Here is a 27,340-nt window from a genome sequence, read left to right on the forward strand (position 1 = left end):
ATTAGCTTTCTGCACATACATTGGACGCTTGACACGTTGGTTAAAAGATGGGAGCAAGATATTTTTCATTCTTGTTTATTTTTATTTTGAACACATCAATATGTGGACTATATCTGAACCATTACAAAAATAGTGATGCTTTATTAACAAAATAGGTGTAATCAACAAAATACTGAGAATAAAGTAAACAAGTAAAACTTTAACAAGTTAAAATATGATATTCCATTGATGACACCGCACCTTTTAGTTAAGTATTATTTACACAATCAACTATACAACAGCGGCTTCACCGTAATTGATTAAGCAACACCGAATCAAAGGACTACATTCTCATTCAATCTTTAGTACAAATATTGTATCAGTACAAGTGGATTTCTGCACTTTGACTTTACAGAGCAAATTGTCTTCCAAACAGTGATATACAGCCCTGTCCCCATCCCCGTGACGCTGGAACAGGCTGACGGGTACTTTATCAGCGTCCTCTAGTAATCTAAAATATCTCTTGCAGTCCTTCATCATCCCTGCTTGTCCTCCTCTTCAGCTTTTCCGAAAGACAGAACGATGCTATAAGACAGCCAACCCCACTGTGGAGAAAAGCAGGAAGAGAGCAAAAAAAAATGAATTTAGTTCATTTTCATAGGCACATAAATAAGAAAATACTAGTGATACAATGACAGAATGATATGATAGAATGAGGCAATTGTTTATCAGGGCTATGAAACTTAAATAAGGTAAAATAAACAAAACCCCATACGAAAATGGAATATTGGAAAAATGACTGTTGTAACTTTAAAAGTATGCAATACCACACTGGAATCAGCCAATCTATCAACAGCTCGAATCGATGGGAAAAATGGAAAAAGCAAGGCGATGTAATCTTCACTAAAAGCCTACTGACAGCTGGAAGGCTGTTCACAGATTAAGCCGATGCGGTCCGTGCAGAAGAAGTCGTTCCAGTAGGCCCCTTGGATGAGCCCTGCGCAATCTTCTCCCTCCTCGTGGCCGTGGGCCCAGTTGTCAGGCTGGCCAGGTTTCCACTTCCTGGAACCAAAACCACCAGAGAAAAATACTTGAGATCGTCACTTCTAAAATCCACTCTGTAGAAAAAAAGCTTAGTCTTGTTTGCTAAGTGACTTACTAGTGAATTGGTTGAGTTGCATTGAGCTGAGTTCACGCCCAGGTGAGGGTACTCACGTGAAAACGGGTAGGGTCCCATCGACCCACTTCCACACGTTCTCCGTCTCCAAGTCTGTCAAGCCAAGCCAGAAGTAGCCCTTTCTGGCAATCTGCTTTTTTATCCATTCCTGAAAAGAACAGAACCTTTTAATGAAATCATTTGTCACGAAACCCAATTGAAGTCAACATATCCTTCTTATTTGAATGTTTTAAAATCGATATGTTTTCACCAGTAGGAAAAGACAATAACTGGGTAATGTCATTGGGCTGGTCAGCTTTATTGTACCTGCTCCTCATTGCTGTTGATCATGACCATAGAGGATGACATGTTGGTACAGAAAATCTTGGTTTCGTCAAAATTGAACTTCTGAGCCCCAGAGGAGAAGTAGTAGCAGCTGTCTCCAAAGGAAATCCATTCAAGAGGGCAGCCTGAAACGTACAAATGTACAAATATAAATGTATACATGCATACATATGTAAAAAAAAAAACAACGTTACTCAAACTGCACCTTGATAATACATGCAGAACAGAATTTGATTATCCCATTCACCCAATAATGCCCATACCAGTGGTGTATGATTTGTAATGGTCTCACTCACCAGGTACCACGGTGGGGTCAGCAGGGGGCTGCACCTGGTGGGACACCAGGGGGGTCTCTGGTTCTGGGACCGGCTTGGAGGGTGGAGGGGGTTTGTCCTGCTGGGGAGTGTGTGGGTGTACAGCGGGCGGGGGTTGGGGTTGCACAGGGGGATCCGCCGGACGCCCCGGTGGCCCCGGCATACCAGGGGGGCCGACGGGCCCGGGAGGTCCCTCTGACCCAGGAGCCCCGAAAGGTCCTCGCGGCCCCTGAGGCCCTTGTGATCCCGGCATCCCCTTCTGTCCTTCCCAGCCGTTAGCCCCCGGAGTGCCGGACTCCCCCTTCTCCCCCGCAGGGCCTGGCCGACCTGACGATCCCCGGGACCCTTTGGCTCCGGGGACGCCCCGGTCCCCGGTCGCTCCCTTAGAACCCGGCACCCCTGATGGTCCGGCAGCACCCTTTAGTCCTTCAGGTCCCGGGCCGCCCGTCATGCCTTTGTCCCCTCTCTCACCCTTCTGTCCCGACGTGCCCACCGGGCCCTGCGGCCCCCTGTCACCTCTGGGGCCTTTCGGACCTGGGGGACCTAGATGACATAACAACAGATGTCCTCTTTATTTATTATTTGACAAAAATGATACTTATAATGCAGACCAACTTTTGAGACAGACATGGTGAGACTCCACCGACTCCTGGCCCAGGACGTTCTCCCGTTCTTACCCTGCATGATGGTGAAGTTGGTGATGATCTTCGAGTGCTTGCTGTCCACCAGCTTCATTTCCTCCATCACCAGCGACAGGTTGCTGACCTCTTGGTCCAGCCGGGCGGCCAGTTCGTCCTGCTGGGTCCGCAGCCCCACGCTGTCCGCCTTGGCCTCGCTCACGCTCCCGTTCAGGGCCAGCAGCAGGTCTGCGTGGTGGGCCACCGTCTCCGCGCAGGTCCGCAGGCCGTTGAGGTCGGTGCTGATGGCTCCCAGGAGCTGCGAGGCGAAGCTCACGTTCCCGGTCACGCGGTTCATGCCGCTCTCCTGTCGGTCCAGCCGCGCCTCCAAGCCGTCGAACTGCGCCGAGGTGGCGTTGTCGTGGTCCCGCTGGCGGTCCATCAGCTCGCGGAGGCTCTGGTCGTGTCCCTCTGTCACCGAAGACGTGTTCTGAATCTGCAGCGCCAGCGAGCCCAGCTGGGAGCCCATGTCCTCCAAGGCCTCTCCGTTGGAGCGGGACTGCGCCGAGTTGTTGGCCGCCACCACGTGGAGGTTCTGGACTTTCTCCTTCAGCCAGACAGAGTCCGCCTGCGTCTGCCTGGCCGTCTGCTGCAGGCCCTGGTAGTCGTTCTTCAGCTTCTGCACGGCCTGCCCCGTGGCCTCCACAGTCTTCTGCAGGTTGCTGAGCAGGCCGCGCTGCTGGGCCTGGGTGATGTTCAGGGCGTTGATGCCCACCGCCGCCTCGCCCTGGTCCCTGGCCTGGCCCTGGAGCGCCGACTGCAGCCAGGCCGTGTCCGTCTGCAGGTCCTCAATGGTGCTGCTGTAGGAGGACAGCGTCTGGTTGACCCGGAGCAGGGACGCCGCGTTGCCGTCGACGACGCCCTGCAGGGACACGTGGCCCCTCTGCGTGTCCTCGCCCGTCTCCTGGAGCTCGTCCAGCAGGGCCTGGTTGGCGCCGGCCCGCTGGGCGATGTCGTGCAGCTGGCTCTGTAGGGTCTGAAGGTTGGACTGGAAGGTCTGAATGGCACTGGTGGCGTTGGCCGATTTCTCGCTGACGTGGTGCTCTGAAAGGACAGCGCCCCGACATGATGTGATTGAATCAAACATGTAGTACGCAACCACGATGTTTCCTCTATGAATGTCTCACGGGTCGATTTTGGTTCTGCTTAAGACAGAGAAAGAGAAAAAGGCAGATTACTTTTCTCTCACTGGGGCTCATACTGGTGGTTAAGGTCTTCAGATCTTACCTGCAGAGTTTTGTAGCGTAACGTCATCCATCCTCTGCACCACTGAAAAACAATGTGCGCGAGAATGATTAATGAAAGAGAGGATTGGTCAGCATGAACCAACTTCAATCTAAAAGAATAGAAAAACATCCTTTGCTATAATCTCATTTTGGTTTGCTTGAATTTGGTTGCATTTCACCCAAATGTTTTTTATTTTCAACACTGACCAAACTGACCTGCCTGCCAAAGCATGGCTATTTGTGATTTCAGTAGAGTACATTAAAATACACAAAAAATAACACACAAAGTCAAAAAAATATATATATTTCATCAAACTTCCCTAATGACCATAATTATTTGGTCGAGAATATTTTGTAATGATTGCTTTTCACCACTAGAGGTCACGAAAGTGTCTTTTGTCTGCACAATCTTAACCGTTGTTCAGCGGTGTTAAATCGTTAAAAAGTTGCACAATCTTAATTTTCTGCCGGAGTGTGTGCATAAATACTCCCTTTTCCCCGCCCCATTGAGCAGATGATCATTGTTCATAGTTGTTGACACTAAAACCAAACTCTGGCTGTAGTACAGCAGTTCTATTTTCCTCTCCCTACATCTGGGTGCTGAAGTTCCATGTTTGGCTGAGCAACAGTACTGGAGGCCCCTCTGAGGCCCCCGTTGTTGTCATTCAAGAAGTGGTGAACAGAAAACAATAGCATGCTCTCTGCACAACAAAAACACCAGAGAGGAATTCAAAAGGTCTTTGGTCAACTCTGAGGGCCAGAAGCACGCTTGGAGGTTAGCTTTAAAAAAAACAAGCTAACCTCCACCCCCCAATACACAAACACACGCACACACACACACACACACACACACACACACACACACACACATACACACACACACACAGACACACCAACACACACACAGTCTTTCCACCACCACAATCATACACACTTTCTATCCCTCCTTCTCTACCACCCTTGTCTGATGCTCTGTGTACACAACTCATCTGACATGTCTCTCTCCCTCCCACTCTATCTCCCTTTTCTCTATCACTATATCAGCCTCTCTTTATCCCTCTCTCTCTTATCTGTTCAACCACAATCGGATGCACATTCACAAATAAACAACCTTCAGTTAGTGGGATAATATACTTTGTTAGTCCCACTCCCTTGCTCTCCGGTCCCACTCCTTTTACCCTTTGCATGGCTTCATTGAAAAATTGGGAGTACGTGTCTCTGCAGATATCTTCTACTCAGTGTTCCTCAGCCCTAACCTCAACTCTCGTGCCACCAGCCACTCCTCTGCAAACTGTTTTTTTTCCTCCCTTATATTTTCTGTTTCATTTTCCAGCTCAGCAGTTCCATCTGCTCCCTCTATTGGAAAGTCACACATTACACAATACACAGTAGTGTTCCAGTCTGCATTACTCATGTGGTCAGTATCAGGATTTATTGGCTGTGCCCTTGTTATGAGCCAAAGACCTGGGAACCAAACAGAGTTTAAAGGTGGTTCTGAGGTCTTGCAGATTACATCCTCTACGTGCATTCCAACACACTCAAACGCACATGAGCACATACACACACACACACACACACACACACACACACACACACACACACACACACACACACACACACACACACACACACACACACACACACTAACACACACATGCAGAAACACACCCCAAAGACACACACAGCGAGCCAGAATAGACATGAGTTGTGCAGTGGTGGATGTAAATGCACTGCTCCAGCCTATAAAGGCAGATGAGCGAGAAGACTGCTGTATTTTGCACCCTGCGTTGGTTTGCTGCATAGTAAAGTCTCCCTCCTGGACACCTTAGTCCAGTTGTGAGTCCACCCTGTGGTTCATGAGATGACAAATGGCCAATAAGCCATAAAGTTGCCCGCAGGTTGTTAAGCCAAGGTGGTCCCCGCATGATCATCTGGGAGACATTATAGCCCAAACCATCAGAATCACATTGGCTCACTTCAAACCTAGCCAGAGCACCCACAACCACAACAGTGACCAGAAATGTATTCATTTTTAACTTTCTACCTGTTTTTACTTGTCCTTGGAGGTTGTACTGTTTTTCTTTTGTCTCCATCTGGCTAATAATCTGGCTCTCTGGCTGGATGATTTATTATGATTTGTTTAGGGCTGTTTAGGGTTGGGTAATACGCAGCATGTATTCAAGGGGTGATGTTCTCTGTGATAATATTTGCTACCTTGGGTCAAGACGGCTTACGACCGGATCTGAGATGGGTCTGAAAGGATGAAAGATGTGCAACTAGAGCAATGTTGTGCAAACAGCGCACTCCCTATCCCCAATGTCAAGTGGCCAAAGAGTAGTGATGTGGTAAGGGCACAGAGACATCTTAGTGGGAGCTTGTGGGAAGCTAGTGTGAGGAATATATAGTATAGATGTGACGATATTTATAGCCTTTATTCAACACACTGAACCCTTTGTATCTTTTTTTCTTCACTGTAAGTGTAAACTATTAAGTATTTGTCCCTTGATGAACACAAAATATCACCAGGATGGCTGAGCGGTTAAGGCATTGGACTTAAGATATAATGGATGTTTGTCCTTTTGGGTTCGAAACACACTCCTGATAGACAATTAACTTCATATCTTTGTGTTCAAACACAGATTTAATAATATCTAGGTTAACAGTGCAGCAATGCAACATCGTTGACTTGTGTCAGGAAGGCTTGGGACTGAGATTGATATGAAAGGTGAGCTACTAGAAGCTATGTTGGAAGAGACAACATAGCTTCCCTATCCCTATGGCTGACTTAAAGGCAATGTCAAGCGACTGAAGAGTAAAGATGAGCAAAGGGCACAGAGACATCGTGGTGGGCGGAATATGTAGTATATATATGCTGCTTTTTATAACACACCAAACTTTTTTCTTGCATTGTTCACCAGATAGATCTTAGTTCATATTTAAAGAAGTTAAAGAACTGTACAGAACCCTATGAATAAGATGAGAGATATTGGATTCACAAATCTGGATGCTCACTGTAAGGGTTTGAAAATCATGATGAAGTTATGCTTCAAGTTTTAATATGAAGATAATTTATATGATTTAAAACCAGGATGGCGGATTGGTTGGAAGGCGTTGGACTTGAGTTCTTATGGACACGTGTCCTCGTGCGTTCGAACCCCACTCCTGGTAGACTTTTACCTCCATATCCTTAATTGACAAAGGTCCACCATAGCAAACTTCACACCAATCACAAGTCTGGATTCAAGGCAGGCCACTCAACAGAGACATTCAATCACATAGCTCTTCCTAACACAGCTATGCAGATGACACACAACTGAAGTCGACTACCATGATGTGAAAACGGCTTGCTTGATGACCATAGTCAATTGTCATCACCAGGATGGCCGAGTGGTTAAGGCATTGGACTTAAGTTCCAATGGATGAATGTCCTCGTGGGTTTGAACCCCACTCCTGGTAGAGTTTATAGAGTTTTTAGTTGTATAAATAGGAACTGGTTTCAACTCAATTTAGGTAGTTGAATTGCAGTTGCTATAATTCGTAAACATACCTAAAACCTAAAGGTCTGCCTTGAGTCTTCTAAGGGTTGTTTTCCCCATGATAATTGGGCAGTGGATGCTTTCAGCAACAGAACATTGCTGGCTTTGGACTGAGATTGATCTGAAAAGATGAGCCACTAGAGCCAGGTTGTGCAACAATAGCACTCCCCATCCCCAGTTGTAGGCAATGCCAAGTGACTAAAGAGTATTGCTGAGGTTAAAGCACAGAGACATAGTGTTGGGAATAAATAGAATAGATGTGATGATATTTATAACCTTTGTAACACACTGAACTTTTTGCATCTTTTGTATGTGCATTCTTCACTGGGTGGATTTTAGATCATATTTAAAGAAGATATAGTACTGTACAGAACCCTTTTAATTAGAGGAGATTTATTGGATTCACAAATATTTATTAAAACATTAAAAAAAATAATCCTAGATGGCTAAATTGTAACATATCACCAGGATGGCCGAGTGGTTAAGGCGTTGGACTTAAGATCCAATGGATGTATATCCTCGTGGGTTCGAACCCCACTCCTGGTAGACTTCAATCTTTCAAACATAACGTAGCTTTACACTGGCCTGTGGAATGTACTATTCAATTTGATACTAGTGTTGTATGCGACTATTTTGCATAAGAGATTGGCTTGCATGCTAGTCCTTCTATATCAAAGCCATGAATTGCTTTCATTACTATCATATCTGTCTAGCTTAAAACCAGGATGTCTGAGTAGTGAAGCCTCGAATGTACATGATGAGGGTAGAATTACAATTAATACTGGGCACAACAGGGAATCATACTGCTTCCTGTTTCAAAAACCACACACCCCCAGGATGGCATAGTGGTTAAGGCATATTACTTTTGTTCAAATGGACATGTACCTTGTGGGTTCAAACCCTACTAGGCTATTACTCCAGTGGTTTCAAACCAATTTAAGTAGTTAAGTTGCAGTTGTTTAAAATCATAATAATCTCTGATCATTTAATCCTAAATGTTTTAAAATTATTCTTCAACTATTTCTTGTTTTAAAATTGAAATAATCTGAGTACTGTAGAACCAGGATGGCCGAGGGTTTAAGGCGTTGGACTTAAGATCCAATGGATGTATATCCTCGTGGGTTCAAACCCCACTCCTGGTAGTATTTAAACTTTCCGATACAACACTGCTCTGGCAAGATCTCAGAGAAGCATGTACCAATGATTTCATGCAAAATTTTGGGTTAAAACACAACTCCTGGTATATTACCAAAACAAATACGCTAACTTTGACTTTGAAAATCATGTTAAAGGGGACATATCATACCACCAGGTGTGAGTGTGATTAGCCATTACAAGCAGGTTTGAAAATGTGCAGCATTGTGACATCACAGGTGGGCGTGTCCATCTAGATGTGTGCTGGATAGATCAGTCTACCAGCCTACCCAGTAGACTGTAGCAAACACTGCTCATCTATCCGTCACACATCTAGGTGGACACGCCCACCTGTGATGTCACAATGCTGCACATTTTGAAAACGGCTTGTAATGACTAATCACACTCACCCCTGGTGGTATGATATGTCCCCTTTAATACCTGAGGACGTCATAAAGTTATGCTTCAAATTTTAATGTGAAGACAATATTGCTAAAATACAACCAGGATGGCCGAGTGGTTAAGGCGTTGGACTTAAGATCCAATGGACATGTGTTCTCGTGGGTTCGAACCCCACTCCTGGTATAATTGTACCTTTTATCTTTGTGTTAAGATGTCAGACTGGACAATTTCTAAATTGACATAGGTCCAACAGAACAACCTTCAAGCCCATCACCAGTCTGGATGGAAGGCAGATCAGTCACCAGAGACAATCATTCATGCACCTTTTCCTGACACAGCTATGCAGATGATACACAAATGAATTAGCCTAACAGGATGTAAAAAAGGCAAAATGTGTGCCTTGATGACCATCATCAGATTTCATCACCAGGATGGCCGAGTGGTTAAGGCGTTGGACTTAAGATCCAATGGACATTTGTCCTCGTGGGTTCGAACCCCACTCCTGGTAAACTTATAACTTCCTGTATTTGTGTTTAAACTATATATATGTTGGTTCATGCTGCTGTTATACTGAGTTTGTAAATGACATATGCAATCAAGTTGTCTTAACCATGTATTCTTACTGCTGGTTTTCTATGGCTTCTGTTCGGGGGTCCATCCCTTCTCTCTGTCCACCAAGTCACTAGGTTCTGGCATTCATTCACACAGCTATGTAGACACAGAACTCTGTATTTTTCAATGTTTGTAACCTAGGTGGCAGTGCAAATCAACCATTGACATACTCTCCATCAATATTGAGAACAATGTGGTGTCTGCAGCTGGGGCGGCTAGAAACCTGGGAGTGAGCCTGGATGACCCTTCACTGCCAACATCTCTGTGACTACCCACTCCTGCGAGTGATACTTCACAAAATCAGGAGGATACAACTGTTCCTCATCCAGAAGACCAAGCAAGTCTGCAGCTCATCCCTAATGCAGCAACCTGGCTAGGTCTTCAACCTACCCAAGCTCTCCAACACTCCTCTGTACCTCGGTCTGTCTACCTGTGGCTTCTCAAATACAATTCAAGTCACTAGGGGCCCTATTTTAATGGTCTGAAACGCAAGTGAGAAGCACCAAGCGCAAGTAGCTTTATGGGCGGTTCTATGGCGATGTTGATATTTTACCGGAGCATAAATGACTCTTGCGCCCGGCGCAAATCTAAAAAGGGTTGGTCTGAAGTAGCCTTATCACCCGTAGGTGTGGTTTGGGCGTAGCGTGCAATAAACCAATGAGAGTGCCATCTCCCATCCCCTTTAAGAGCCATGAGCACATTTGAATCTGACGGGTTGATATTTTGACAGCGCGTCTGCAGTCTCCGATGAGACAGATTCAGATGGCCGCACACACGCACGCCCGCATCCATTCATTCTTTTACACATACACACACGCGCGCCCACATCCATTCATTCTTTTACACATACACACACATGTAACACTCACTCGCGGTAAAATGATGTTTTCTCACAATCAAATACTCATCAATCCTAAAAGTTATGGGCTTGCACACAATGTCTGTGTCAAGAAAATATGTGTATGCTGTACGGTGTTTGCAGATGCATTGAATTAAAAGTACAACTTATTACTGCTGTATCAGCTGTTCTTTCCCAAATAATTTACCAAGAATGTGTGGCTAGGTAGATGAGAGAAGCAAAGTGTATGCGCGAGGTGCACAAGCAACATTATGCATGCGCCCTTAAAATAGCATCTGAACAACGCGCCACTGACTTTAAACTAGGTATTTCCTGGTTTGTGGCGCAATTGTTTTCTGAAACTGCAAAATAGCACCAGGGAACGTTTGCGCCAGAACACGCTGCCTCCTTTCGCCGAACCGCCCCTTTGGGCGCAATATCATTCCCTAATTTACAGGCGCGTGGCGGTGGAGGGAAAACAACGCTCTGCACCAGTTGCAAACTAGCAACGACACATGCGTCACTGTAGAAAGTCAACTGCGCCGGATGCAAGATAGGGCCCTAGATCTTGCCTACCATGATGTGAAAAATCTAAGTGTGTCCCTTGATGGCTGTAACTTTATGTCATCACCATCAAATGGACATCTGACCTTGTGGGTTCAAACCCCACTCCTGGTAGTCTATAAAATTGTATTTAATAGTTGAGTTTCCGTATAATATGATGTGCCATATATGAATCACTGCTCAAAATTGCTATGCATATAATCAAAACCAATCCAATTGACCACTCAACACTAGTTGATTTCCTGACAATATTGTCACAATGCTAATCACTTACAATAAGACACATTCAGTTAATGAAAAAAATTACTGATTTAAGAATTATGAACCTTGTTCACGGAGGGACTATTCACAAACGAAGACTTACCTTTGTATCCGAGCACGGCCACCGCTATGGTGAGCAGGGCACACAGCACGTAGAGCAGGGCTATAGCTGCTCTCAACGCCCAGTCATTCTTACACTTGGTGCACTCTGTACCCTCTTGGATTCCTGCAAGACAAGAAGAAAGCATTGGGTCAGAAATGAGAAACACAAAGGCAGGCAGGCGAAAGCATTTATTCCACAGGATGACGACACTGAGATGTAAAGGGGACAAGCAGGATGTATGGGGAAGTGACATACTTTGTGGCTGAACTCTGACCATGATTGAAAAAGAGAAGGCTGTGGTTGAGTGTCAATCGAAAACATTTACCCTTGTGAAAAAGGGAAAACAGGAGACTTTGTATGAAATGAAACCCAAGCTGTTTTGATCCAGCTACATTTTGCTACAGCACATATTTTGGCCATGCAGCAAAATAAACCAAAAAACAGCAGCAACAACTATGCAAAGGAGTACCAAAATTGCAACATTTTCTGTCATTCTCATGATGTTATCTAACATTAACCTCAGTTGATGCATTACTAAACGCAGTAGGATGCATAATCAAACACTGTGGTTGCTAAAAGATAAAGTCAGGGGGTTTGTTGGAACTTGGCGAAATCTGACCTAGGGCCCTTTGGCTACCACGTTTGGGAAGGACATACCAAGTGTACAAATCCCTGAATTACAAAACTCTGAAAGCATTCTTCATACACCAGACAGGAAGCTGATGATTGCAATTTTGCAGTATGCTTTTAAGGGTTAAAAAACACTTATCCAAATGGTCAGAAATGGTCTTGAAATGTTGGCAATACAGTAATCATTCTCTAGGATTTCCTCAGATTTGGGTGTCAAAGGCCGTGGAAAAAAAGAACACAGCGATGGTTACGGCTGATGAAATGATTAAGGGAAACCTTTCTGCCATATGTGTGCACACAGAGAGTACTTCTCTGTAAGTCTCTGTAAACAATTACAATTAAAAAGAACATTTGCAAAGTCTGCAAAAGCTGCAACCAGACTGCCAGAAACGTATTTGCTGTTTGTCCAACGTAGATAAACATCTCTATACAGTGCTACTTTATACAGATATGTCTGATCCTCTATACATGCGTACTGTATATATAAACTGTAGCCACAATTTGTATATATATGTATCTGTGAATATTATTACAATGTTTCACTCTTGGTTGAGGTTTGTTAGAGTTTATTTTCAGAAGCAAACAGGATGGTGATGTGCTTGATAATTTCCGGAAACAGCCCTGCTGCTTTACACTAGCAGACAGAATACTGTCTAGGACTCAACTGACTTACCTTTATCTTTAAAATGCTGTAGTAAATAATAGGAATTGGGTTGGATTCGCAAAAGGGTCTTGGGAACCGACATATTCATCACATCAGTTTTTTTCCTTCGAACACTTAAAAAAAGATTGTAAGAATGGAATTAACTTCTTCTTAAGGAAATAGTTCCAAGAAATTCTTAAGAAAATGGAAGGCTCTAAGGAAAATATTTTGCAACCTGAGAATTTCTTCTTGGGAAACTCAAATCTGGCCCCTGGTTGGCTGGCTGTAGCAAGCAGATTTCGTTCAGCTATCCAGCCTCAAGGTAGTGTTGTTTCCCTGCCGGGGCTGCATCTGCCAGCCACAGGCGTCTTGGCTCCATCCCTCCATGTCAAGGGGTGGGCTGGACCATTGAGGGAGAAGATTGCCCTCTTGGCCTTGGACCCACACATCTGTCAAAACACTGTGGCCTGAGCAGCACTGCGGGGCCAAGACGAGGCCCTCCTGCTAGACATGGAAGTGTGTGCCGAAGGCTCCGGCCTGAGTGTGAGCCCAAGTGGGGGTATTAGACAGAGAGGGACCCCCCGTGGCCCCGCCTGGCAGGCCGTCCTGAGGACCAGCGTGTAAACAAGGCGAGCTCCAAGCGCTTCAAGGCAATTTAAAGTCAACAGCGTAGCTGGGAGAACACTTTGGACTAAGGAAAGCGTCAGTGTTAGTTAACAGATGGGGGGGACTGGAGCTTCGGAGAAACACAACAACTAACTCACTGCTTGGACCTTTCAGCATTCTCAGCACAACACATCTTCGGACGACTTGAACCCACGGACAGAAAAGCAGAGGCAGCGATCACCCGAGGAACGTATTTCAACCGTTCCTTTGAGCCGTGTGAAAGGTAGCTCATAACTAAAGATGATTGAGCACCTGCACATCTGTGAGGCTAAAACTTGAACACACTATTTTATTCTAACTTGAGCAACAACCTCCAACATCCACAAGTAGTCAGCCAGGGCAACAGAATGGCATCATTTCAACATGCCATACATGTTGAAGATCCCCTAGCACTCTCCACCTCATCGCTCGCGGTCTTTGCGTCGTCATGCATTGAGTAAATTAAGATGAGGGGGGAATGCTTGTCCCCGCGTGTGCGTAAAGACCACCCCAGTGTGAGCATACACTTCCGACACGTATATGGTGTACCATTAAACAAACCCAAAACACACCGCTGCTCGACCAAGCTCTGCGGTGATGATGAGGGACTAGGGGGTGATACGACGCAGTGGGGGTGGTGTTTGGCGGTGGGGCTGAGCTAGTCCCGGCCCTGAGCCTATAAAACAAGACCAGGGGGGTCCCAATCAAGGCGCTGGGATACTCACGGATTATCGTGAACTCAAACCTAATTAGAGGTTTGCAGGTATGTTGGGCGGCTGTTCTTTGGATTTCATCACTGTTGAGTTAACAGTTTAGGCTTTGTGCTTAAAGAAATGTAAGCTTTAGAGCAAGTTCTACCAGGAGGACTCAAATCACACGCACCAGTTTGCCAATTACCAATCACCAATCACCTGCCTACACCTGCGTTATAAAGAGTAGCCTAACCTATGTTCTTTGCTGCTTAGGTTTTTCGTTCGTTGCTCCCCCTTCCTCCCCACCACCACCAGGTCTGCCCCAGTCTACCGGTCCAGGGGAAGGCTCCGCCCCTGCTAGTCCTGGCAGGATATGCCAAGGCCACACGTTGTCCTGGTTCCGTGACGGGGCTCACGCCAAAGATTCATCATGCAAAACATTCTCTCTTATGTTACCATTCAAAATAAATCTTTTTCCGTGTTTATTGGTGAATGAGTCTTCGCTGGCGAAATGACAGCCACACCTAGACCACTAGAAGCACAAATAACGGTGTGAATTATTTCCAGAGTAGAAAAAGAAAGTTCAACACTGATACTGAATAAGCACTCATATGTTAAGGCCACACTTCCAAAGTCTACATAGGATTTGAGAGAGCTCACTTTGGTGCATGTCACAGCTGTATTTCATTTTGGCTTGGTGAGTGAGTCAAAGCATAAATTCCTCCTCACGGTTTCCTCTCCGTTTCCCTCCCTTGCTCCGTGTACCTGCAGCGGGACTAGCGGCCATGCTTAGTCTCACAGCGAGTCGGTTGGCAGTGGAAATTTCCAAAGCAACACAAAGAGAGTCTGTGCACACCGGGGCCTTCTGTGTGCGAGAAAACCATTGCATGGACTGTTAATGCTACAGTATATACAGTGGAAGTAACAAGGATACCACAGGAGTAACCCTGACATCACGCTCGGCTTTGTGTGAAAACGCACGGGATGCAACGCTAAGAAAGGAACGTTGTTCGATGTCTCTTTTTTTATTCTTGAGTTTTATTCTTACCAAAGATGACTCAATGGTTTGAGCAAACACTATACTAGACTCTGGGACCTTTGGCTCTTGTGGTGGAAATATATTTAGTTCCGCACACCAAAAGAATTGCAACCGCACACCGGTGAAGCAACACACGCTTTCAGAATAATATGCATGAGGAGAGACCCAGCATGAAATAAAACTTCACTATAGAAACAGTTTTATAACAAATATTGAAAAGTAACAACCGAATAAAGGCCTACATCCATCAATGAATCAATCAATCAAATATTTACCGCAGCCAATTAGAGGGGTTGGTTGTATGAGGAGCTCTATATAACCTATATAATAAGATTGTGTTTTCATTTTGGTTGAAAAATAAAATCTCAACCCCTCCACTCCACTAATTACAAAGCTCCCAGTTACTTTAACTACACCGTTTTGTGACACAACTCGAGCGCACAGGTTTACAACAAGATCGAGGCCGCCCCACTGAGAAGGCCATACTGCTCGGCTAAAAAAAGGAAAGAAGGACAGCAAAGGGAAAGAAAGAAACAGTTTCCCCTGAGGTCATCATGAAGTCCTCCTAATAAGTACCCTGGAATAAACAGTTTAAACCGGAATGTTAACTAGTAAACACTCTTCAACAGGGGGTAGGTGGGGTGTTGGGGGAACTCACACCTGAGACAAATTACCAAGCCATTATTAGGCTCCTCCGTTTGCTGAGCAAGCCCGGCATACCAGAGCCTCCATCTCCACTGCTCTTCTCTTTTTTCTCTCCATCTCTCTGAAACAGGTTTATGACACTTCAAATTGGCCCTGGGCCCTCTGGCTGCATCTGTTTCTTGTTAGGCTGGAGCCCGAATGAAAGGACGCATGAGAAGAACGCTGGATACACATGGCCGTTCGTGCCATGGCGTTCAAAAGGCAAATAGGATGGCGATGTCGAGAATGGCCATTAGCAGCAGTATAATACCATGGGCGTCTTTGTAGGACGCTTCCTCTCCATAGTGTCCGTAAAAAAGGGAGTTGTGGTTGAATTAGTGGATGTATTAATGCTGAGTTAAGGGAAAAATAACATACAATGCAAATATGAGGACTGCTATATAGGCACCATACTAGGAAGTATGGCCTGACTCTGCAAGGGCAGATCTCTCTGGCTTTCTGTCATCTCTTTATATTCAACAACGTTGGTTAGATGGAAGGAAGAGTTTACAACTTCTACAAGGGCTATGCATCTCTAGAAATAGCAATGGGTCGTGCATGTTTTATGCAACATTGCAATTGTCGTACATATGTTGCATTTGCTTAATGAAAAACATCTGTTTTGAACACTTTTTTTTGTATATTTAACTGTATATTTAACTGTATTCAATACACACTAAAAATATGATGTTTGCTCATATGTTTGTTGATATATGATGGCAACAATGTTCAATATCTACATATACATATCTTACAGCAAACCATTTGTCTTTTGCTGTTATACAATGAACAATGGGACAAAGTTCCCTCGAGGGCCAAGGCCTTTATTTTTTCAGAAACAATTATAACTTTCGATTTGTTTTCAAATGACATTCCTAAGTGAAGTGAACTGGACTGTGTGCTGGGATTTCACAAATATTCATCCATATTTTTAGACAATCAGCGATGGCTACGCGTGCCATGAAGTGTGCCTTTCTTTGATTGGGGATGAATCAGCCTCATCAGCCTTTCCGGCTAGTGCTGTTCCAACGTTGCACACATCTGCATTCCAAATGTGTTTGTTTTCACAATGGCGTACACCTGCTTGTCCCGCCTGCTGCCAACTTTATAAGTGAACACGGAGACAGAAGGTCTTAAGACTAGTTCACGAGAGGATACAAATTGTGAATCAAAAGACCTTGGCGAATTCAATAACAACGTGGTTCGGATTGTGCTTTTACACCTTGACGACACAAATGAAAAAATGGCTCTAGGACAATGGATTGGACATAATGTTCTAGTGGTTGTTGAAGCCTTGTAGCACACTTCCTATTGACTGTTTCAACCGGAGGTGAAGTGATCTGAGAAGGGATCGACACAGAGGGTTAAAAATAGGCAGAAAGTAAAAAATGGACGGTCTATTATAGAAATCCCTCCGATCCAACGCATGTCGGGATGGTTGGCGCCGTTCCCGGTCGCTGCATGTGTGTTAGCTTAGGTCGGGGGACAGGATGTGACAAACAGCTCAATAATCCTGCGATGAAGAGGGAAAGCACGCAAAGTGTGCCGTGTAAACAAAGCAAAAGCCACTGTAATGGGGAAGGTATTGGTTGCACTATCAAAACAGCCTTTTTTTTTGTCCCAGTCAGCAGGTTCCGTTCTGGGCTGACATGCAGACTCACTTTGAGTGGGTCTCGCAAAAAAAACCTGCTGAGGGTTTGTGAGGTTTCCACGTTGAATAGTTTTGATGCACTCCTGCTGCCTCAGGTTATAGAAGAAAAAAGCCAAAGCGAGCAAAAATAAAAAGATAGAAAAGCATGATTGTAGATGAAGGTAGGAAAACAACGACTGCGGCTCCACCGTGATTTGGCAGGCAGAAGGGGGTCTTTACTGGCGCTTCATTTTCTTTCTGTGTTTTGATTGAGATTTGTTTTTCCCAGGCCCGACATGGCTGTAAAAGTTGGAACTCAAGTAGCACCTGCATGTGCATTATTAAGGAGGTATTTTCCCTTTAATAAACAAGTCACATGGCTCTCTACGTCTCACACGCACACGCACACAGCCAATATTGTGTTAAAATTACACTTGAGTAAGCTGTATAATCAAAACACGATGATCGCCAGGATCATGGAGCAAGTGTAATGCTCTGTAATGACAATACAGTTAAACTAAAAGCCGTATGAATGTTGTTTTTGCTTTAACTAAGCTTTTAAGTCATTCAGTCTGAGAATACATCAGTGATGAAATTCAGCCAAAGCTGCCTGACCCTTTTAACCTCAGAATCCCTTCAACACCATAAACAAGTTGAATCTTTCACAACATAAAGTACTCGTTATCTCAATTTGGTTTGGCACTGCCAACCCCTTACCCCAATTTAGACCCCAGGGAACTAATCTCCCCTCGCAAAGCTCACATGCACTCAATGCCTTCAACAAGTTTTATAGGCCTTCGTAACGTACCAGCGTGACCCCGTGAACCCTCCTACTTGCGTTACACCCGAGGTATGTTACAATGAGGTAATTTCAAGTAAAACACAAAACCCCACAAAACACCGCCCAGAAGTGGGGTACGGAAAGCCGGGGGGCTTGCTCTGCTGATAGGTACAGAGCTGGAAGATCTGAGGAAGGACTTATTGAAAGTTCACCACGGCCTTACATAACTTTGTCATCTTGGTCGCACACAGCCGTTTTCTTGCAACGCCTCCTGAAATAAAACAAACAAGTAGTACTCAACCCTCGACCCAACTTCCACCACAACGGCATGAACGACGCTAACACACAAAGAGCTGTGGTACCGCGTCGCTTTCTAATATCTTAATCAAACGAGCATGGAGACCCCGAACCACAGCGAAGACCAAGAACCGCAACACAAGTGTTGAGTTCTCTGCAGAGGTACGTAGTCTCTTTACACATGTCTTCCTTTGCTCCAAGCACCATCTGTTCTGCTTGGTTTTAGTGTGGTCTGGCCTTCTGGGTGGCAGTCAAGATCTTCCCTGAAGCAACAACATCCCCACCGCCATGCTCCTTCCCAATTTACTGGAACTGCTGATGTGAGATCTCGCAAGACTCATGGTTTACTGGACGATATGTTCCTGCGCGTTATCGAGCTCCTATCAGCCGAGCAGAGCCAATGAAATCCAGTCTGTGTGGAGCTGGATGCCATGACAACTACCTGCTCAAAAATCACCATTTGGCTGGAGAGTATAAGATAGGCCGATAGACGTTGGAAGAGTTTTAGCCTAATGTCAAACTTCTATTGATTTATTAAAACGAGAAATATCTCCACAGAAATATGTTGACTGAAACCATTCTTTGCTAAATCCTATGGAACCGGTTCAAGTAGTGATAGAGAGCTTCCTTTCCAGCAGATGGGAATGCGCAAACAAACGGCCAGACATGCACTTTACGGTCACTTGAAGTGCAAAGTCAATGGAATAAAAGATCATTGTGGCCAACAATTTTTGCTAGACTTGTCTTATGCAGCCCTTTTCACTATATCCCCTCAAATGTTAATAGGGGGACATAAGCAAAAATAATATCAGATCAAACTCTGGTTGGGAGCCAGTATAATCACAGTCAAAGATGCATCAAGCCAGAGCTGAAATGAAGGGGAGGAAGCATGCAACAAAGTCAAATCGACATCTTTCCCTTTTGCCTCCTTCTGTCTCCTTTCCAAGGAGAGAAAACACAGACGTTGACTTTGGACGTCCCCCGACCCAAAAGACTTGAGCTTCAAAGCTGTAGCACAAGCAGCATGGCCTCATCATGTTTGTCCTATAATAGGAATTTTGAAAATGGAAAATTCACAGTCACAGTGTCTACACTGTGCATTGTCTACAGCGGTGCAGTCGGTCTCCTGCTGTCCTTGCAGATGAACGTAGGCGGCCATTATGGTCACGGGCCAACAGGTCTCTTAAGACGCCACACGATTTCGGTTTGGTGTCTGCTAGGAGATGGCGAAACTCACACAGTCATAACAAACTCCTGATTGACAGGGGGGCTGATTCAAGCCGCAAAGCGGTCTGTCTTTCAGAGCCGCATCCTGCTGCAGCAACACACAGGGATCAGGGACACAACCGATTTTCCTTTTTTACACATAGATAATGTTGTCTAATGCAACTTGAAAAGCGCATTACCAGCAGGAAACAAAACAACATCTGTTTTGAACACTTATATATTAATGACGTTGAACAAGTCACCAAGAAAACCTCTTAAACATATCTCAGCTTAACCTGTCTCTCACCGCATTTGCACTTTGGCCGCTATCGCTGACATTATGTCAATGGGTTAAATAAAGATGAGCCCTTAAAAAGAGCAGGGGTTCATTATGATGACCTGTGCCTGACCTTTCAGGACCCCTAGTCAGGGTCATCCCCCTAACCAGCCCCCGCTCATTCAGCAAGAACCCTCGCAGTTGGCCTCATGTTAGGCCCCCCAACACCACCAACGGGTCCCGTGATTTGTGTTCTCATCCAGGCCTGTCTTCCTGTCCGTGGTCAAGTCTGGAATAACCCAGTAACCATCTCACCGATCACATCGCCACCATGCCATCCTCCGGCGATAGAGTTGATGTAATAAAATGTTTTTTTCTCAATAAAGTAAAGCGGTTAAGTGTTTTTTCCATTATTGTTTCATAAAACTGCTGCCGGCCGTGGTCCAACGTTCGTTGCGTCGCCTTTTTACTGGTACCGCCTCCTCCCTGGCGAGTCCACTCCTCCTCTCGCACACCTCACACTCTGCATTTTATTATAACACGGGCCGGTAATATTTCAATAGGAACGAATACACACTGTTAGTATGCCGACTCAAGGGTGGAAGGGAGGGAGGGAGGGAGGGAGGGAGGGAGGGAGAACATTGTTTTCTGCTAATAACCCACCACCAACCTCCACCACCCCCGCAAACATAAATTAAAACCACTTGCTGCTTTGCCCACAATAATCGGCCCAAGAATGTTGAAGCACCTTGGCTGAAAGTAACGCTGTCGGTAAACGTTTTCCCGAATGCATCCGGGGAACACGTAAATAAGAAGAAGAGGGAGGAGATGATATGTAAGCCAAGGGTAAATGGCCACTGAAGTAATGGAATGAATACACTCAGAGATGTACACCTCAAATTTATAAACATCTATGATCGACTTACGACGGCCCCCCTCCTACTCCCAACCCCAACCTGGCCCCACCACTTACTATAAGGCTCAGTCGGAGACCGGCTCACTGGAGAGAGATGTATTATACAACTCTGGCGTCATGGCGCAGATAGCTTATGTAAATGGTTAAGGGCCCTTGAGTGACATTGAGGGTCATTTTAGAAACGGGTTGAAACAGCACATGCAGAGTACATTTACTTCTCCTCTCTCCCTCATTCGACACACACCAGCCCTTCCACCCAGTACACACACACACACACACATAAACTAATTTGAGATTGTATTTTTAGGGGCTGTTTCTCCAATTTTTAGAAGAGTGCCCACCACAAATCCCAAAATACCGTCTCCTTTGGTTCTGCTGAAGCAGCATTGATTCCCACAAGGAACCCAAGACCCACCCAGCCCGGCATTCCCCTAAAGAAAAACACAATTGCTGCACCTAACCCTAAGTCTCACAATACAATACAAGTTGTCATAGGTTCTTTATCACTGTCTCTCACTCTGTTCATCTATCTTTGTTTCTATGGATGAGGTCAAAAGAGCAGCACATCTTTGCCTGGGTAAATGTTCTGCGTGAGCCACAGAGAGGCGGGACAGCAACCTTCCAGGTCTGGCCGTTTCCTCTGTGGTATAAAAGATGTCCTATGACCTCCAGATCTTTGAACCCTAAAGTCTCCAGCCTCTGTGCCTTCTCTTCCAACTCTACGGGGGGGAAGTTAGCAGGCCATTCAGCACTCTGTTGACGCTAGGCAATGGCGCATATCCCAACTTCGCCGACGGGATGGAACCGTGGCCTCAAACGATGGCTCTCGTGATAGGGGCCCACTGCTACTGTGTATCCTGTATTGATATTGTAGTTCGAGTGACAGAGGAGAAACTTGGAGAACATCTGACCTAAATGAATCTCATTTTGTACCTCTACAACCATTGAAAGGTGCTGCATTCTCTCAAAGAAGAAAACCTTGTTTTGTACGTCTAGAACCATTTGTACATCTAGAACCATTTCTTTTTATATCTGAAAGAGACAACCTTGATTTGCACATCTAGAACCATTTAAAGGTCCTGTGTTCTCTCAAAGAAAAAAACTTGTTCTGTACGTATAGAACCATTGAAAGGAGCCCTATGCTCTACATGGAGAAACCTTGTTAAGTCCATACCTTTCACCAAATGAAATGGATCTGATTGGTCCTCAATACCATCTGACAGTTAAAGCATTTCAGACTTGTCGAGGAGCCTGGTGTCAGCAGTAAAGACACAGACTCAGTGCATGAGACACCACTATGAGAAAATCCTCTGGCGGGTTTCCACCTACCTCCACCCCCACCGTCTCCACTCTGTTCTGTTCTAACCCCAAACGCCCTGGCAAAGCCACCCGGTTGGCGACAGAGGAGGAATGTGGCTCCACTGAACAGCTCCCAGTTCGAGATGTGAGGCTGCCCATCGTTACCACTCACCCCAGAGCAGGTCACAGAGGTGTTGGCCCCACCTTTAAAGGGTTTAACACATGTGTAAAACGATCCTGGCCACGCTCAACATGAAGCAGCCAAGCTGTCGCACTTACTGATATGACTGATGTGCGCAATCATGGGATGAGAACTCAACACTTTTGGAAACCTCAGCGAACACCACCGTGAGAGCCAGCTACCCCCCCCCCCCCCCCCCCCCTCTCTTTTGTAACATAAGCCGCCCTTTTGGGACACATATATATATGTATGTTTAGGTAGTGGACACTAAAGCACGACTACAACGAAGCTATGCATGTGGGTTGGTATGCTTTTCTTAACCCAAGCATAACAAAGAGAAAAAAAGGAGAATATTCAAATACTCGTTGGGGAATTTTACAGAAAACGACCTTTGCTGACAGCTCTTTTCTGACGTTTAGTTTTAGGAGGTTGAATGCTTATGGTCAGCATAAAATAATAAGAGGAGGTTGATATGCGCTGGATGTTGCTCCGCTGGTCAGGAACACCCAGGAAGCTGTGGCGTTCCTCTCTCTGCCTCCGCTCCACCGGCGTTTTATTACCGCAGAATAACATGGGAAGCAGCGTCCAATATAAATAATCCTAAAGAGCGGTTTTCGTGGAAGCGAGGACGACTTGTAAGGTGTTTATAAGTGCATGAGAGTCCGAGGAAATGGTCCGTCAAAAATGTAGAATCATCATGCACTATTAGAAGAGTACTTTTGGAATGTGCTTATCAGCCCAGTACTCACCAAACCTCTTGTACCCAAAGGAATGGACCTCCTCCTCATCAGCAAAGTCGTCTATAGGAAGGGAAAAAACACAAAGACAGTTCAGAAACGTCAAGAAACACAATGGTTGTGGCTATTGATAGACCACCTTAAAATTGCTGAATAATAACAATAACTGCTATCATTTACAAAAAGTGCAGTCCCGACCATAAATCGTTTGGGAATTTCATCTTATCAACTTCCTGACAGTCGGTAAGATGGTCGGTATAGGTCATTGCAGTCAACACCGTCTGTACAACCGTAAAACCCCAGAACACCAAATCCAAGGTCTATGTCCCTCTCTGGCTGTCCCCTTCGCCCCATCTCCTGTTCCTTTGAACGTCTTTCTCTCTGGGGTTCCCTTTCCCACCAGTCCTTTCATGTGGCCAGCGTACTCGTGGGAATGTACGCCCGGGAACATTGTCGTCGTTGGTCCTGGCCAGAACAAATAAAGAAACGCCATATGCCCCGGAGAAAAAAGTGTGAGACAGACCAAGAGGTGTAGAGAGATGAGAGAGAAAAACCGCCTCATTACAGGAAAAATGTGGATATGTGCCCTACACATATACACACCCAAAGGGAGACAACATCCTACAGGAGGGAACTAGATGACTTTGTCACACATGTAACTGCCAAGGCAGTTGGTAGTAAAGACATTTTGGCTCAGGCAGCTGGTTAACTCATTGGCCCCTCTTGTTGCCTTTGTTGACAATGTATCACAGTGAAATATTATAAAGCCAAATTATTTCCTATTTCTCAAGGATGCTATTAGCCTTTGACTCAAGGCTGTTGACTAAATTCTGCATAAATATTGTATTACACGATGTCGCAACACTAATGATACACTGAGCACTCTCGGAACAGGTCCAGCTATTTTGGGGGGGGGAAATCTAGGTCATTGTGTTGAGTTGTGCCATTGTAGTTGTGCCAACACTGTTTGCCATCGCAAACAGTATCTTAACGAAGGCCTGGGAGACTCAAATAAATGGATGGGAACAGAGTTTGAGTTTAATCCCACAATGGGTTCTGAGGACATCTTGCGGCCTGATCAAAGACCAGAACCGTGAGGCACTAGGTGCTGGGCGGGACCAGCAGAGGTGAAGGTGGCTCCAGGCTCCTATAGCAAACACATCCCACTGGGAATGATCCAAGAAGACGCCGTACACGCTGTGTAACCACGGCAGGAACCTCGTTCCTAGACCCGCTCATCCAACAACAGAGCACCTGGTGCGGGATGCTTCGAGGTGTGTGTGTATTGACAGAAGAGAAGGCAGGACGTCCGGGCGTGCGTGCGTGATATCTGTTTTAGTCACGTGGGTTTAGCAGCGAGAGGCGAGAGAGAGGTACGGATTACCGATAGAGGGCTATCCATTTCCGTTACATGCTTTGGATACTTAAAGTTTCCCCTATTTTTTCTCCTTGTCTTTGTTGTTCTTCCTGTCTTGTCCTTATTCTTCTCGCTCCATGGACCGATACCTGACACATCTTATACGCATAGATTTACATTTACACATTTGTTGTTGCCACTGTCTGACTGACTATAGGAGAAAATCATTGTTGGTCTATTCTTGTCTATTTTCCGTTTTGGAAAACATCTTGACGTTTCCCATGGCAGGCCCAACACAACCTTTTAATTATAGTAACTACACACAGTGAGGTCCTGGGTTTTGATGATGTTTATCAAATGTGGTTGGTATTCTAAGCGGGTGACCTGTGCTTACATTTCCAGTCTGCTTGGCTTTGCCTTAATACCCCAAGCTGTTCCTTCTCAGAACCAGACATTTTCTAATATCCTTCCTTTAAGTACACAAAGTCATGAAGCACTTGACCCACCTCTATGGTTGGAGGTACAAGAGTACTTTTCTTGCACAAACAGTAAGATTATCTATCGAGTGGAACATGACAACAACAAAAATGGCTGGGTGGCCCTCTTGTAGTATTGTAGTATACTACAATCAAGGGGAGTACTGAATGATTGATGATGTCAAGTCATCCCAATCCTCCTCCATTCCGAGTGATTGTTTTGTTTGAAAACAAAAATTACTTAAATTAATAGCTGCTCTATAACAACACACTAATAAGAGATATTATAGAGAAAAAACATCTTTAAGTTCAGCATGAAGTATTCATTCGCGACTTTTAGAGAGAATTCTTTCCACTGCAATCTTCAAATAATAGTAAGTCTAATATTTCCCCAGAAAGCTGATCTACTCAGGACTTAATAAACTCTGGCACTGCCGGCACTGGAAGCTCATTTGTTCTGGTATGACCACGCCGCTGGCAGGAAACAGACCCACAGGAAGCAATGACTTTATCCTCCATCTCCAAAAGGCCCGAGCCCCCAAAGACACATGTAGCCAAGAGCAAACGAACATGTGATCCACATTGGCAGTGAGGACACTTTGTTTTCCCCCCCTGTACGCAGACCCTCAGACTACAGACTATTTGTGACCAGTAACATCTGGCTTTGAGACACGCGAAGAATGCAGTTCCATGTCTAAAAACAGCCCTGTCTCCTTTCATAATACCTTACGCTGTTCCAAACAATGAAAAGCCAGGAGTCGTTTGGTTACAAAATAGTAGATGGGCGATCTCTGTACCGCTGTTGAGAGAGTTTGTTCAAGATCATCTGCTTACCTGAGAAACATTCACACTTACAAAATAACGTCTGTTTGGCGTGCATTCCTGCAGCTGCAACAAACTTTCCTTCGTTGCTCAGATCAACATGTGGTGGACTTATTGTCCTGACTCAGAGTCATAGATGGAGGTTTTTGAGGTTTCAAAATAAACATATATTGTTTCAACCTTCAGCTAACCCAACGGATCACAGTCGGTGTTAGCGTGAGGTGAATCAGAGGACAAAGAAGACTGTGGAAGGCAGTAACAAGGGCCCCAGAAGATGAACACACACACACACACACACAAAACCCCTGACATGAGTGGTTCCAGCCTGTGCTGTACATCAGGAAACAACAATACATATTTGAACTGCTGGATGTGAGGAGGACGCTGTGCATATTTCTCTCGCCATCATGCTGAGAAGTCGAAAAAAGGGTTATTATTGTCAAACGCTAGATTCCAGCGCCTTCCCAGAACCACAAAAGCGTTTATAATTTTTTTGATGTACTATTTAATAAGATAAGCCTAAAATCCACAGAAATAGGCTATATCTTTATTTGCAGAAGATTTCCTTTTTAAAACAGACAACATATTCAGTTATTTTCCATGGTTAATAATTGCACTTTCTGACACTATATTCCCTGACATTAGATTCATATAACCTCAGTTACAGCCCTGTAACAAAAAGTTCCAATCATTGAATTTGTCTCTCCAATAGCCCTACTTGTGATTGTACAACTGTTTTATTTATAAATTTTAAAAACATTTTGTCGTTGTTTGTGCTATATTTAAAACATTCCCGTCGTTTCATTCTAAAGATACACGTTTAGTCAGGGTTTGAGGTGCTGCCGCGGCCAGATGCAAAACAATCCCCAGAGCCAGTCCCCTGCAGGAGCGCCTGATGGGGTCCAGATGTGGCAGGAAAGTTGTAGCCTACGCATTCCTCGTGTTCGGTCGGAGAATGCTCAATAGTAGCACATAAGTGCAGAACTCAAGAAAATAAAACAAAGAATACACACCAATCATAAGTTATTCCTCACTAGTTTGCCGTTTGAACTCAACACATGATAGGCCGGGTACAAAACGTTTTTGAATGACCTACCTTTCATTGTGCTTCACAGAAGGTCGCGGACTTGATGTTTGTAGTTACATCCACTGCTCTGCAATGTGCATTTCGTTTAGCACATAGTTGTAACGCCTCTGGTTCTGTTGATGACCCCTTTATCCGCAGGGATTGAGGTTCCGATAACAGCTTGCAAAGGTTTCAGCACTCCCTCCGCAGCTTTTGTGTTGCAGAAGTTTCTGCCGCAACAGGTAGCCACAAGGTTGCACTTCCGAAGCCGGGGGAGGACTTAGAATGATGTTCAAAGTTAAAATGATTGGTTAGGAAATTTGAGGTTGCAAATAAAAGGTGTGCCCCTTTTCTCCAAGCAAAATGCCTTGCAAAGTGCTGATGTGAGGGTTTGTCTGCAACAGTGGTACCAGCAGTTGTAACCGGAGCCCATGCCATAGACCCCCTCCTCACCAATAGAAGGGGGGGGGGGGGGGATTTAAACGTGAAAGGAAGTCTCGCTCCCGTATGGCTGGCCGAGAACACGTGCTCTGTACATCTGTGTGTGTGTGTGTGAGCACATGGACACCGGCTTCATTTAAATGGGCGTACAATAATCAGATATACGGTCATTATTGACAGCTGTCCCTCAACTTCGGTTTTCGATGTTAAACGCAACTAACATAATTCAATACAAATACATATTGAGAAGAGTTGATATGCCTGATCATTCATTGTCAGTTTTTAATCTACAAAGAAAAAATTGCAACAGAAACATTGTCAGATGTTGCAAATCCAAACATCTGCCTTAACAACCACCAATTGGTTATACTGTT

The 27,340-nt window shown here is 44.9% G+C and overlaps 1 protein-coding gene across 1 annotated transcript; it reads right to left on the reverse strand.

Annotated features, from left to right (window-relative positions):
* Window positions 1–100: 100 nt before the first annotated feature.
* On the reverse strand, window positions 101–26,915 carry colec12 (collectin sub-family member 12). Its single transcript, XM_079750502.1, has 10 exons — window positions 26,556–26,915; window positions 22,817–22,867; window positions 11,148–11,270; window positions 3,699–3,740; window positions 2,472–3,515; window positions 1,777–2,337; window positions 1,463–1,605; window positions 1,195–1,304; window positions 899–1,041; window positions 101–584 (listed from the first exon to the last, which is right to left on the reverse strand). The coding sequence occupies exons 1-10, from the start codon at window positions 26,560–26,562 to the stop codon at window positions 565–567; spliced, it is 2,244 nt and encodes a 747-aa protein (XP_079606628.1). The 5' UTR covers window positions 26,563–26,915; the 3' UTR covers window positions 101–564.
* Window positions 26,916–27,340: the final 425 nt, after the last annotated feature.

The sequence above is a fragment of the Pollachius pollachius genome (genome assembly GCF_949987615.1).
Source record: "Pollachius pollachius genome assembly, chromosome: 14".
Lineage (NCBI taxonomy): Eukaryota > Metazoa > Chordata > Actinopteri > Gadiformes > Gadidae > Pollachius > Pollachius pollachius.

Excerpts from the sequence above, each read along its gene's own strand:
- colec12 (XM_079750502.1), bottom strand. Across the intron at positions 11,271-22,816 it reads CTTTGGGTACAAGAGGTTTG|GAATCCAAGAGGGTACAGAG; the intron begins GTGAGTACTGGG and ends CTTGTCTTGCAG. Across the intron at positions 3,516-3,698 it reads TACGCTACAAAACTCTGCAG|AGCACCACGTCAGCGAGAAA; the intron begins GTAAGATCTGAA and ends CTGTCCTTTCAG.